The sequence below is a fragment of the Xiphophorus maculatus genome, chromosome 5, assembly GCF_002775205.1.
Source record: "Xiphophorus maculatus strain JP 163 A chromosome 5, X_maculatus-5.0-male, whole genome shotgun sequence".
Classification (NCBI taxonomy): domain Eukaryota; kingdom Metazoa; phylum Chordata; class Actinopteri; order Cyprinodontiformes; family Poeciliidae; genus Xiphophorus; species Xiphophorus maculatus.
In genome coordinates this window covers 15,850,322-15,862,712 of record NC_036447.1, presented here as the reverse complement: position 1 = coordinate 15,862,712, position 12,391 = coordinate 15,850,322, and the positions used below count along the sequence as shown (strand labels likewise).

At 36.5% G+C, this 12,391-nt stretch overlaps 1 protein-coding gene across 1 annotated transcript; it reads left to right on the top strand.

The window, feature by feature from the left end:
- The first annotated feature begins 9,068 nt into the window (after window positions 1-9,068).
- cdkn2b (cyclin dependent kinase inhibitor 2B) lies at window positions 9,069-11,681 on the top strand. Its single transcript, XM_005807122.2, has 2 exons — window positions 9,069-9,459; window positions 10,834-11,681. The coding sequence occupies exons 1-2, from the start codon at window positions 9,337-9,339 to the stop codon at window positions 11,083-11,085; spliced, it is 375 nt and encodes a 124-aa protein (XP_005807179.1). The 5' UTR covers window positions 9,069-9,336; the 3' UTR covers window positions 11,086-11,681.
- The last annotated feature ends 710 nt before the right edge of the window (window positions 11,682-12,391 follow it).

Genomic DNA, 12,391 nt, shown 5'->3' with positions numbered 1-12,391 from the left:
GTTAAAACAACTACGAGTCTGTCATGTCTCTTTTGAAGACATTTCAATTTAAACACAACTTAAGCATGTTGTGAGCCTGCACCTGTGACAGGTATCCATTTCTGGTACTTGGAAACCTAAACACATGTTTAAGATGTATACTTGTTCAAACAAAGTTGATTCAAATGGTTGCATTTCTTCCTCAGCAGGTCATTGACTCTCACAGAATCCAAAGAGTTGAACCATAAAAACATCTAAAACCTGAATAACACCTGCCTTTGGGGACTGGCTTTGGGATTGATGGGGACATGTTTTCTTGTTTTTTTTATTAGCGCTTTATGTAAAGTATCTTTTCATACACCTATTAGACATTTTAAGCTCCATTTTACTTGGAAACACAAGTAAAATGCTTTTTAAAAAGATTGCCATAGAAATACACGCTTCATAAAATTAACCTGTTTGGAAGATTTGTGAGAAGAACCACATTGCTGAAAGAAAGTCATCATATGTGCTGTTTGTAATTCAACGTGAGGTTGAACTTTGTGTCCTACAAACAAAACATTATGAGAAGAGGAAAATCAACACTGTTCATTCAACCTGAATGTATACCAACGGTAAAACATGTTGTTGTTGTTGGTAACATCATCCTGTGAGGATGAGTTTCTTTAACAGAAAGCCTCGTCAGACTTGATGGGAAGAAATATGCAGCTGAACACAGAGCAATTCTGAAGGAAAACCAGTTACAAGCTGAAAGAGTTCTCAGACTGTGGAGGAGTTTCACCTCTCATTTTGATGGCAATTCTGAACATATACTGTAGCTACTAATGGATTAAGTCAAAATACTTAAAAAAAACAAAAACAACAACAAAAACAATCAAAGTGTAAAAGCAGAATTAGGTGTCTGTGGCTCAACTGAAAAAAAATATTTTTAGGTGCTCCACTGACCTTAGCTTTATGCTGCTTTGCAAAAAGAATGGGCCAAAAATTTAAATCTGTACATGCGTCAAACATATTTGCAGCAATAAATAGTGTGATTTTTTTTTTTTTTTTTTTATCCACAGAGGCCTGAATGTACAGTAAATGCACACCAACATTTGGGGAATTTTTTGGTGTTATTAAAAATCTTGAAATCTATATATATAATTTTCTTTCTGTATTATAAAAAGACAAGAATATTTTATGTGTTTGTCACATAAAATCCTATTGAAGGTCAGCAAAGTCATACTATGGTTGCAACATAATAAACTGTCAAAGTTCAGGGGGTATGAATACTTTTTGTAAGACATTGTTACATTGATTTATATCTGTGTGAAAAATCACACAGTGATGCTAATTATCATGAGTGGATAAATAGATGAGTTCCACTCTGGTTAAAAAGTAGCCTCAAGTCAAAAATACCCAAGATGCACTTCTGACTTCAAAGTAAATTCTGTATGCTGGGAAACAATGATTTTATCAGCCAGACAGTGCACTACATTATGTTTGCCCAAGTCCAGCAGGTCTGTGATAATGAACACTGCAAATAGCAGAGGGAGCTCTGAATCAGTCAGTCCTCTCAAAGATAGCTATAACAAAGATGACTATTGAAATGTTGTGCAGTTAAAATATGAAATGTGCAATATTTCATAGCTCTGAAAACAGCTTTAGCATTTCATCAGTTGTCTGTGAAACACTGGAAAGATGTGACTGCTTTAAAACAATATGAGAGGTTTCTCGGGCTGAGTTTCCACTTAACACAGCACAGTGAAACGTCACACACTCTGTAGAAGTGCTTAGTAGCTATGAGAGCTTATCAGTAGATGCAATAAGAAATGTGAACCCAGGCAGTGTGTAGAAAAACCAAAGCACATATTCTGCACCTCCTCTCTGGATTCAGTCCTTCAGTGCTGTTCTTCTGAAAGAAGAGAATACCAGAACATCACAGATTGGGAACAACGGCTGGGAGGGAGTACTTACTCCATGAGCAGAGTTTAAGATCCTTCCCTTTTCTTTTGTTTATTCACTCCCATAACCATGGCTGGTACCACTTCTTTCTTGGTGTGTCTCCTTCTCCTGTTAAAGCTACTGCTTGTTATTAATGTAGATGCTGTCGTTTCTCTGTTGGTTTTCTAACCTTGTAGCCAACGCGAGGAAGAGTCTTCTCCTTTTGGTCCCCTTTGCTCTCTTAAATCCCTTCCTTTTTCACCAGTCATTGTTTTTTTCCAGACTACCAACTCCCCTTGTGACTCAAGTCACCAGGTCCTCATCAGTAGGTGTTTACCTAGGTGAAGTAAAAATGGAAAGCTTATCTCTCAAATTAAAAGTACACATAATACCTCAAGATTCAAAAGTACAGTTAAGAACGCATTGTTTTTTTTCCTGAATTCACTAGTTGTCTCTCCTTTGTGGAAATGATTGAGAAAAAATCAGCTGAATTGGTTGATATTTGAGTTACTGGTGAGTTTGGTGGAGTCAAACATTTAGAAAAACAACAAAAGAGGGTAAGCTGGATGTGACTTAATCCACTGGTAGTTAGAAACAGGTATTTCCATTTTCAGATGCTGGGGTGCGCACCAGTGTTAGTGCAGAGTTTTTATTGTGTAGGAATCAAATTTCAAATGTATGGGGTTTTTTTTAGATAAATAAAACAACTAAGTTATTGTAAGTGTTTTCAGGAGGAACACTGTAAAGCTGAAAGATGCAGACCAGACACTGAGGAAACTTCATCAAACCAACAGATTGCAGTGATACTCATGTCAGTACTGACTACATTTCTCCAACCAAACTACTAAATTTGGCAATGAACAATGGACTTTCTGGATCAACCATTTGTATGACCAAAAGAATGTTCCCACATGGTGATGTCACTATGTCAAACCCTTCAAAGAAAACCTTTGGTGATTACTTTATTCAGTTTTAAAAGTAGCCATTAGTTTCCCCCTTATTTTATTGTTTGAGAGACGGATTGCTTTATTTTTCAATGCGATAGAACTAATGGTGCCAGAAATCACGTCTGCAATGCTAACAGTAGGTCTTCTTTTCTCACAAACACAAGCAGACACAAACGAAGGGGACTTCCAGGCCAACACACCCCCACCTACGCACTCAGCCTCAGAGGGTGGACTTCGAGACAAAATCACATTCCATGCACGTCTGCTCACATTTGTTTCTTCAATCTTTGGCTGGTATTACGCTTTCAGTTTGTAATTAATTCAAATTCTTAAAAATGTAATTTTTGTAGAAAATATGAAATGTTTCTTATTAAGTAAGAAACATTAAAACTAAGTTCCAATTTAATGAAAGGCTACAAAAAACCTGTTCAGTATCAAAGCCCACTTATCCATGGAAACTGAATTGCCTTAGACTCAAACAGTAGGCGCAGAAGAAAAGTGGAACATTCTTCTGAAGCTTGTCAACATAACTCAGTTTTCAGTAGAACACGATTAAACTAATTACAGTAAATGTTTTAAAAAATTATAAACTATTTTGGCCTACGATTTTTATCGTGCAAATATTAGACGACGGCATCTTAGCAAAAATATTCAAATAAAAATACAAGTGTCTGCAATGGGATAACAATGAAGCCTCTGAAACAGAATCTCCAAAGTTTCAAAGTTATAATCAAACAAACAAGTGAGGCAATGACACCACTAGTCTAATGTTTAGACCAATCGTTTGAATTCATTGCAGCAATATTGCCAAGAATGCTACTTGAAGAGTTTTAACTAATGGCCACCATTGTAAAAGAATGGCAAACAGAGTTATGGTACACTACTAGTTATTTCTTGATCACCCACACTGGAAAAAGCAAAGTTTTAATATTTTTTCTCTGTTAATATATTTGTTTATTTATTTATTAGGATATTAGTTTTCACCGAAGTGGTTCCTAATTAAACATGTTTACGGAGAGTTATTTCATAGGTGCAGAACAATCTTATATAAATCTTAAATAATGCAGCTTTAAGACGTGTCCTGTATGAAAAATTTAGTCATGTGCATTGTGTGTTCTTACCTATTAAAAACAAATCATTTTCAGATCTTGAAGGTTCTGGAAGCATCTTCTGTGTAATCTGATATTTAGTTATTTCCACATATTTTTTAGCTCAGTTTAGCAGATAATTTACTGGATTGTTTTTTTGTTTGTTTGTTTGTTTGTAGCTTTATTTTTTCCTGTGAAACTGAGAGGCTTCTTTGCTGTGTGTTCATGGGATCGTTGTCTTTGCTGAAAATCCAGCCATGTTTCATCTTCAGGTTCCTTTCAAGAACTTTTTTTTCAATGAATCCTTCCTTCACTTATATGTATTTTTGCTGCTACCATATACAGAAAACAGACCCACGTTCTGGTTCTCCCAATAACACATGTCACTGTTGTATGGTGACATTTGCCAACATAGTTTGTCCATTGGCTGTCTAAGAGTTTTATTTTGCTCTCCTCTGACCAGACTACTTTCCCATTAGTATTTCATTGGCTTGTCCAGATCCTCATCCGCAATCTTTAAGCAAGCCTCGGGCAGTGGAGACTTGTGTAGTGAGTGTGCCGTTTGCAAAACCGGCTAATTCAAGGTCTTTCTGAAACTCTCTCTGAGATCCTTGGTCCTTGGACAAGAATTCTGATTATTTTTGACACCAGTGTCAGAAATCTTGTGAGAATCACAAGATTGTGGCTTTGGTGTTATTTCCACTTCCCAATTCTTGTCCCATCACTTGAACACTCAACAAAAATTGAAAGATCTTGAGCTCTTTCATTTTACCCATAAATGCATGCTTCATTTGAGATACCTGGGTAATGAAAAACCTTGTAATAATTTTATTCTAATAGTGGCAGGATTACTCTCTAAATACCAGTAGATTTCTTAACAAAGCCACCAGAAAACATTCTTTAAAAACCCAGATGTTTTAAAAATGAAATTATGCATTTTGTTTAATCTGTAATGTTTCACATTTTGAAAATGGTCTCAAAGAAAAAAAATGTTTTAATGCATAATTATATATTTTTATTTAACCATAATTAAGTTCAATGACATGAGATATGTTTGCATAACGGGAGGAGAAAATTGTAACAACTTCTAGTTCTTGTCTGAAAGAAAAATGAGGAACAACTCAGCTACCCACACATGAGCTGAGTAATCAGAAATGTTGCCATCATATGTCTTTAATAACATTTAACAAGAAATTCTAAGAATGAAATAAAAAAGGGGAACTATAAGACAATATGGAAGAAAATCCGACTCACAAATGCATCACACTTCCTAAATATTGCAAAAATCCTAATTCAATGGTCAGACAGGAAAGTGGGTTATGACAGAGGGAGAAGACACGTGGTAACAGTCAGCAGGCCAATACTCAAATCTGTGAGATCCACGTTGAGGACTAAAGTCTCTGTATATGGGTCGCTGCTCTACCACCGTGCCCGAATTGAAGTATGGAAGTGTTCTGCGGTCATGTTCTGCGATTGTTTTCTTGCAGGATGGATTAGTGCACTTGAATAGGTGGCACTTTGATTGAAGAACATGATGAAAGTACTGAAACCTTGAGACATCAACCATGTTTTATGATTATTAGATTTATTACATTTTGACTTTTTTAGACAAATCCATTCACATTTCATAGTTAGTTTTTTTTTTTTTTTCAAAAAATATGAAAACTGTATGAACTAAAAAGTATTGCATTGTTTTTTTGTTTGTTTGTTTGACTTAATGTTTTGAGTCAAAGTAATCTTTTCCAAATGGGTATAAGCAAACATGACATTTATTTGCACTATAATTACTGACAGTCTATCTTTGTGTGCTAAACGAGCCAAACTGGCCCAATGACTCATGAAATAGGTCACCCAGTTTGTGTGTACTGTACACATGCAGAAAACTTTTCCTATCCTATAGTACTGTTCATTTGGTCCCAGACATCACTGCTTTGTTAGTGTTTTCATCTGGCTCAGATATGAGTCAGCAACCCCTTTAGTTTTGGAAAGAAAAAGGAAAATATCCACAACTCCTTTTACCAACATATGTAAAACAAGTCTCTGCATGCTGCTCAGACGGTAATCAACCCAAAACAGAGGGCTGCAGTGTGTTTCTTCATGCGCATACAGCTGTGTGTCTGAGTCACTATTGATTCAGGGAGAATATGTCTGGTGTCATGTCTGGTGTCATCTCTTAAAATGGCTTTTTAGGTTCGTAGGTTATAATTTGTGAAAACATTAGAAAAAGGGATTTAATCACTAAGCACCGTAATTAACTTAAAACCCAGGCTCAAACATAAAAGTAACTTCTTTATGTTATTTAAATACTGTTAAAATCTCATTCTCTTTATTTAATTCCAAAAAAATAAAAAATCAGGAATATTGAGCTACTTTGTTGGAGAATCCACTGTGTTCCAGCATGCTCTTCTATGTCTTTACCACATCAGATATTTTGTGCATGTCTGCAGTTGGGATTCACGTTCAGATTATGTCTTCCAAAAGAGATGCACAATAACAAAGCAGATCTTCTTCAAGAAATCTGATCTGATCTGTTTGTGTCACCACATTCAGCAGACAACCCTGAGAAAGCTGCATGAAAGGTTAACTGGCCCATGGTTGTGCAGGGCCACAAGCAGAATTTTCTTTTGGGGCCAAACAAATTGTTCAAGGAGCAGCTGTCTTATATAGCAATCTTGCACTCATGGACAAATTATGTTTCTGTATGTACATTAATCAATAACAAACAGTCAGCAAATGTAAGCTAAAGTATTACAGAAACATGGGACACAGTTTTTTGTAAGGGTAGTCTGGTTTCTTCAGTTATGTCTAAGGTTAAGACCCGGAGCAATCATAAAGATCCACAGAAAACAGACGTGAAAGATGATGATACTGTCACAAAAAGGACATAAATGTTAATACTAACAATTGTGTGACATGTGGAAATCATTATAATAGAACCTGTATAACAACAAGAAGTAGATTAGAAGTAGTTCAAAATTCATCACATCATCTGCCGATCCAAAAGAATTCAAAGACAATTGAAAGAAAAAAAATTTCCTGACATCTATTATGCAGGAAATGGTTACACTTCATACAAATGGATGAATCACAGTGAGAGACATTACCCACAGATAAAGAAACAGTGTAACCACACATTGTTACGTTACTCTAACCATCCAATGACTGATCCACGAGGTCATAAAAGAACCTAAATGAACAGCTAAGCAGTGCAGGCCTAAATTGTCTCAGTTCAAGAGACTCGGCAAAACCTCCAAAAGGTCAAAGTAAATGTCAAAACCAACTCAATTGCCTTTCCCACATTTGCCAAAAACACCTTAATGATACCAGAGACTTTTATTCACCATACATGCAGTCAAACATAAAGATGGTATTGTGATGGTGTGGAGCTACTTCAGTAATGTGGGACCTGTTGGCATAGCTGCTGGAAACCATAAATACTGCTCAGTAGCAAAAAATGCCTGAAGAAGAATGTCTGGGCATTACTTTGTGACCTTAAATTCAAGCCCACATGGGTTACACACAAACAGGACAACGATCCAAAGTAAACAAACAAGTTAGTAAGAAGGTTTTGTAGTGACTCAGTCAAATTCAGGGCGTAAACCTGATACAGAAGGTATATGGCAGATGTTTATGCTCAAAAATATTGCAATGTGGCACAAACAAAACAAAACAACTCGGCAAAGAAAAGGGGGCTACAGTTCCTCCACAGAGATGTAAAAACATTTTTGCAGATTTCATCTATTTCAAACTCTTGACTGCCGTAGTTGCCACTGGAGATGGTGCTACCAGCAAAAACAGTTTAGAAACTAAATCTTGAATTTACTTATGTTATTTTTGTCTGATAAAAAATATAGCTTGATGGTCTGCAGTATTTAAAAAGGGGCATAAAAACAACCAGGGAGTAAATCTGCAAGGGGAGCAAATACTTCTCCAAAGCACTGTAAATCCAAGAGAAAAGTAGGAAGAGATGAAAATTTAAATGGTGACAAATCTAATCAGTAACAACTCAGCAATTCTTTCTGATAATGTAATGTTTTGCAGTATAATACTTTGACTAAAATTAATATGAATCATTGCACATGCAAATGAAAGCAGGCAGTGTGTATATATAATATCTTATTCTAAGTTTATCACGAGAAAAGAATATTTAATTTGTAAATTAGACTGGAGATTATGATATAAATTATTGGTTGCAGAATTCTAAAAAAAAGTGCATTCTAACTTTTCTCCTACAACATGGCACCATATTGTGGTCAGTGATATCATAACAATCTACTGTATGTTAATGCAATAGCAATAAACCAGAACAACTAAGTGGATGCTTTAGTCAGCACAAAATCTTACAAAAAACAACAATAAACCCATTTATGATTTTTTTGGTAAAGATTTTCTGGAAAAGTATCATGGTTATAACGCCACCAATATGTCAGAATGTACCCTGGCAATGTATGATTACCATTGTGATTTGAAAGCTTGCGAAGCTTTGAAGGGTGATGTCTTTACACTAAATAGCCCTCTACCAACTTAGTTTTTATTTTAAGAAAACAGGGGGACAAATGTTAGTGCTTAGTGTGCATTCTGGTGCACTGCAACTTGCTTTCATTTCAACTATTTCTTGCCTTGCTGATCTCAATTTAACGAGTTGGGCTTATTACTATTTCCTTGCTTAATTTTAATGATTTTTGTGTGTGTGTGTGTGTGTGTGTGTGTGTGTGTGTGTGTGTGTGTGTGTGTGTGTGTGTGTGTGTGCGTGCGTGTGTGTGTGTGTGTGTGTGTGTGTGTGTGTGTGTGTGTGTGTGTGTGTGTGTGTGTGTGTGTGTGTGTGTGTGTGTGTGTGTGTGTGTGTAATTAGTTTTTACCTGTACTTGTGTTTCAGTCTGGTGTTTATGTATTAGTGTACATTTGAAGGATTTTATTCTTTATTATTAAGATTTATTTTTATTCGTATTCAACTCTACTTCTATTTTTGTGCCTTTATTTTATTCTCCAGGTGACAACTACAACAGGTTTAAAATCTAACGTTACAGTGTTACTGCGCAGGAATGAGTTTCATATTCATGCGCATGCGCGTTGCCGCAACAGCCCGGCAGAAGATGATGACGCCACCCATTCATTAAATACGAGACAAGCCCGGACACACACCGTCCGACAGCCGGTGGACGAGCGCAGTTTGTTTTGACCGAACCCAGAGGTTCTTGGGGCGAAGTAAAGAAAAAGCAAAACGAAGATAGAGACGATCTTGGATTAAATCCTAGACCACTCATTTTTTAAAGCTGTGAGTAGTTTATCGGCGCCAATATAAGGAGCCCGGACGGGTTTGTGAGCTGGTTGTTCCTCAAATAAGCATCGCCGTCAGGGTACCTGTCAGAGGAGGACAGTGACGGATATTGTCGCCGACAATGACCGTGGAGGATGAACTGACGACAGCCGCAGCGAAGGGACACACGGCAGAGGTGGAGGCTCTGCTGCTGCAAGGGGCTCCTGTTAACGGGGTGAATAGTTTTGGACGAAGAGCAATACAGGTCAGTACCTCCCTGAAGCATCTACGAGAAAAAACAAACCAACAACAACAAAAAAATACAAAAACAAAAACAAGGAGCGATGGCTATTTTATATGCATCTACTGCATCTCGTATCTACTTTTAGTTGTTTCAGTCTGGTTTCTATGTACAAATAGTACCTCAAAAAGCAGACGGGGTAATAACTGGCAGACAAGGCAGCGACAGCGCTATAATCTGTACTCCAAAGTGGACGGTTATTCAGGGGGGCGAATAAAACTATATATATATATATATATATATATAATTGGGTTTGATAAAGTCAGCGGCGATCTGAGCTGAAACGAACCCGCAGGAAACCGTTGACTTCATCGTAGCGTTTACCTTCTTAAAAGCCGCGGCGGGCATTGGTTTCACTCTTAACATTGTGGTTGGACTGTAAAAAGGGAGTATTTACCAGCCGTAAATACAATCAATCAATCAATCAATCAATCAATCAATCAATCAATCAATCAATCAATGGAATGTACACCTTGTGCTTTTTATAATATGTATGCTGACTGCAAATAATTTATAATATATCCAATCTAATATTAAGCGTGTTTGTAAAGTAGACTCTGACAAAGACAATGCTTTATCCTGTTTGGCAAGTTTTAAACACTTTAAAGTACTAACTGACTGAGTTTTGTACTGTAGTGTTGACTGTCAAATTATTGTTAAGTGCTGCACTGCCTACTGTGCAACTAACTGTGGTAAAACAGTTGTTATAATATCAAACAGACGTTTAATAGACGAGGTAAAACAGCAAGTAACCTAGAAAACACGGTCGATGCAAGATAACTCAGTTCCTAGTGCATTTATGTAGAAAATGTGTTTTTAAAGCAATTTAAAGAGTACCAATAAATAAAAAATAAAATTAAGAGCAATAGCTAATTTTATGTGAGTATTTCATTTCTGTCATTTAAAAGTTTTTTTTTTTTTAGCGTTTTGAGCGCACTGCACCATTTTGGCATATATGTGGCAAATTAAAATTTTGCAGTGTATAATCATTGAGAACATGGCGATTTTTGTTGTTTTCGGTTACCTTAACAGTGTCGACCGGTTTGGCATATAAAAATGTTTGCAGCGTATCACAAGTCATTGGCCAGTCGGTAGACTGATAGGCGCAAGTCCAACAGTAGTAGTGCAATAGCGAGACATAAATAAAAACTAATAAAATGGGATTTATTTTGTTAGATAAATAAATACACAGATCGTTCTATTTTCCCGCATGTGTCTATTAAGCATTAAACAATTCGTGAGGAACCGGTTTTTGTGTTTGAGCATTTTATTCAGTGTCATAGGCCTTTGTATCAAATAATACATTCATTAAAAACGCCTGGTTCGGTTTTCCTGAAGGTGATGATGATGGGCAGCTCGGAGGTGGCTCGGCTCTTACTGACGCGCGGAGCGGATCCAAACGTTACGGACAAAAGCACCGGCGCGACCCCGCTGCATGACGCGGCCCGAACGGGCTTCCTGGACACGGTGCAGCTTCTGGTGAAAGCCGGGGCCGACCCGCAGGCCCGGGACAAGGACAACTGTCTCCCGATTGATTTGGCCAGACAGAACGGTCACACGGATGTTGTTGCTGTCCTGGAGACTCTATAACTATGTGGCTGTCTTCATATGAAACATTATTTAATTCAGTTGGTTCTGATTGAGAACCGTGAATAAGGCCCGAAAGGGCCCTAATTTATATTTATTTGTTTATTATTGAACGAAATGCTTATAATATAGTAGGGTACAACAGGACTTTTAATGGTCTACTTTTAGAAATCGGCTTAGGATTAGAAATATTATTAAATAACCGCGTTTGGTAAATGTTCATACAATGTTTTTTTGTTTGTTTTTTACTGTTCTTCTGAAATATGAATATTTTTGCTTAAACTTTTTTTTAATGAAGAATTTCTTGAAAGCTAATTTAGAAGCCATAACTTGTTGCACATATTTGTTTTATGCACTATTATGAAACCAATACACTGAGATATTATGTCTTTGTATAATTGTTTGCACTTTAATTTAAAAAAGTTATGGGGATAGCCTATATGAGTTTGAAACACTGTAGGCGAAAGTAAGCATGCTTCAGGCTGTCATAAAGGTGAATTACTGCTTTACACCCAAATGAAATAAAGAAATGACTTAAGGATATTCATTACACTGGGGAGTTTTGAACATTGTAGTGCAATTAAAACATTTGAAACATATGAACTATGCCTCCTAATTGTTTTTAAAACTACTTTTGTACGTGCAGGTGAATAACAGCTGAAATGTTTCCTCTTAGCAATTATGCTCTGGACTAGAGCTAAACCAGTAAAGTGGCTAGAGATTTGCTTTTTTCCCCATTTGCCTTTAATATGCAGGTCAAATAAAATTGTTTCATTCCCTTATTCAGCAAATGCAGAAACTATCAGCTGTCATCAGTTTTAGTCTAAATCCACCAGCATGTGGTCTGATGGACATTTTTAAACCGGAGACTTATACTCGGATGGATAAACGATGACAATCTTGTAATTTCTTAATTTCCAGTCATATTCAAAACGGTTGCCCGAACCAGCAGCATGTTTCCCTTTTATGCGTCACAGATGACAGGAACAAAATAGGCGAAATCAGAATCGGCAGGTCAGAATTCAGAGAAAGTCAGAAATCCAAATTGGCCTGAAAAAGTCTAATCAGTGCAGTTGTGCTCATAATAATGTCTATCTGCAGTGTGATGATCTTATGTTTAAAACATGGTGAGTTATATTGTATTTTGATAGTATATACTAGAATGAAACAACAGACTGGGTATCCAAATTGTGAATACATAGAAAAATGAAAAGAAAAAAGATGTCTTATGATAGATATCTTTTTTTAAAATACAAAAAGTGACTAAATTACATTTGCAGTTTTTCGATTTAAATGGTAAATGGACTGA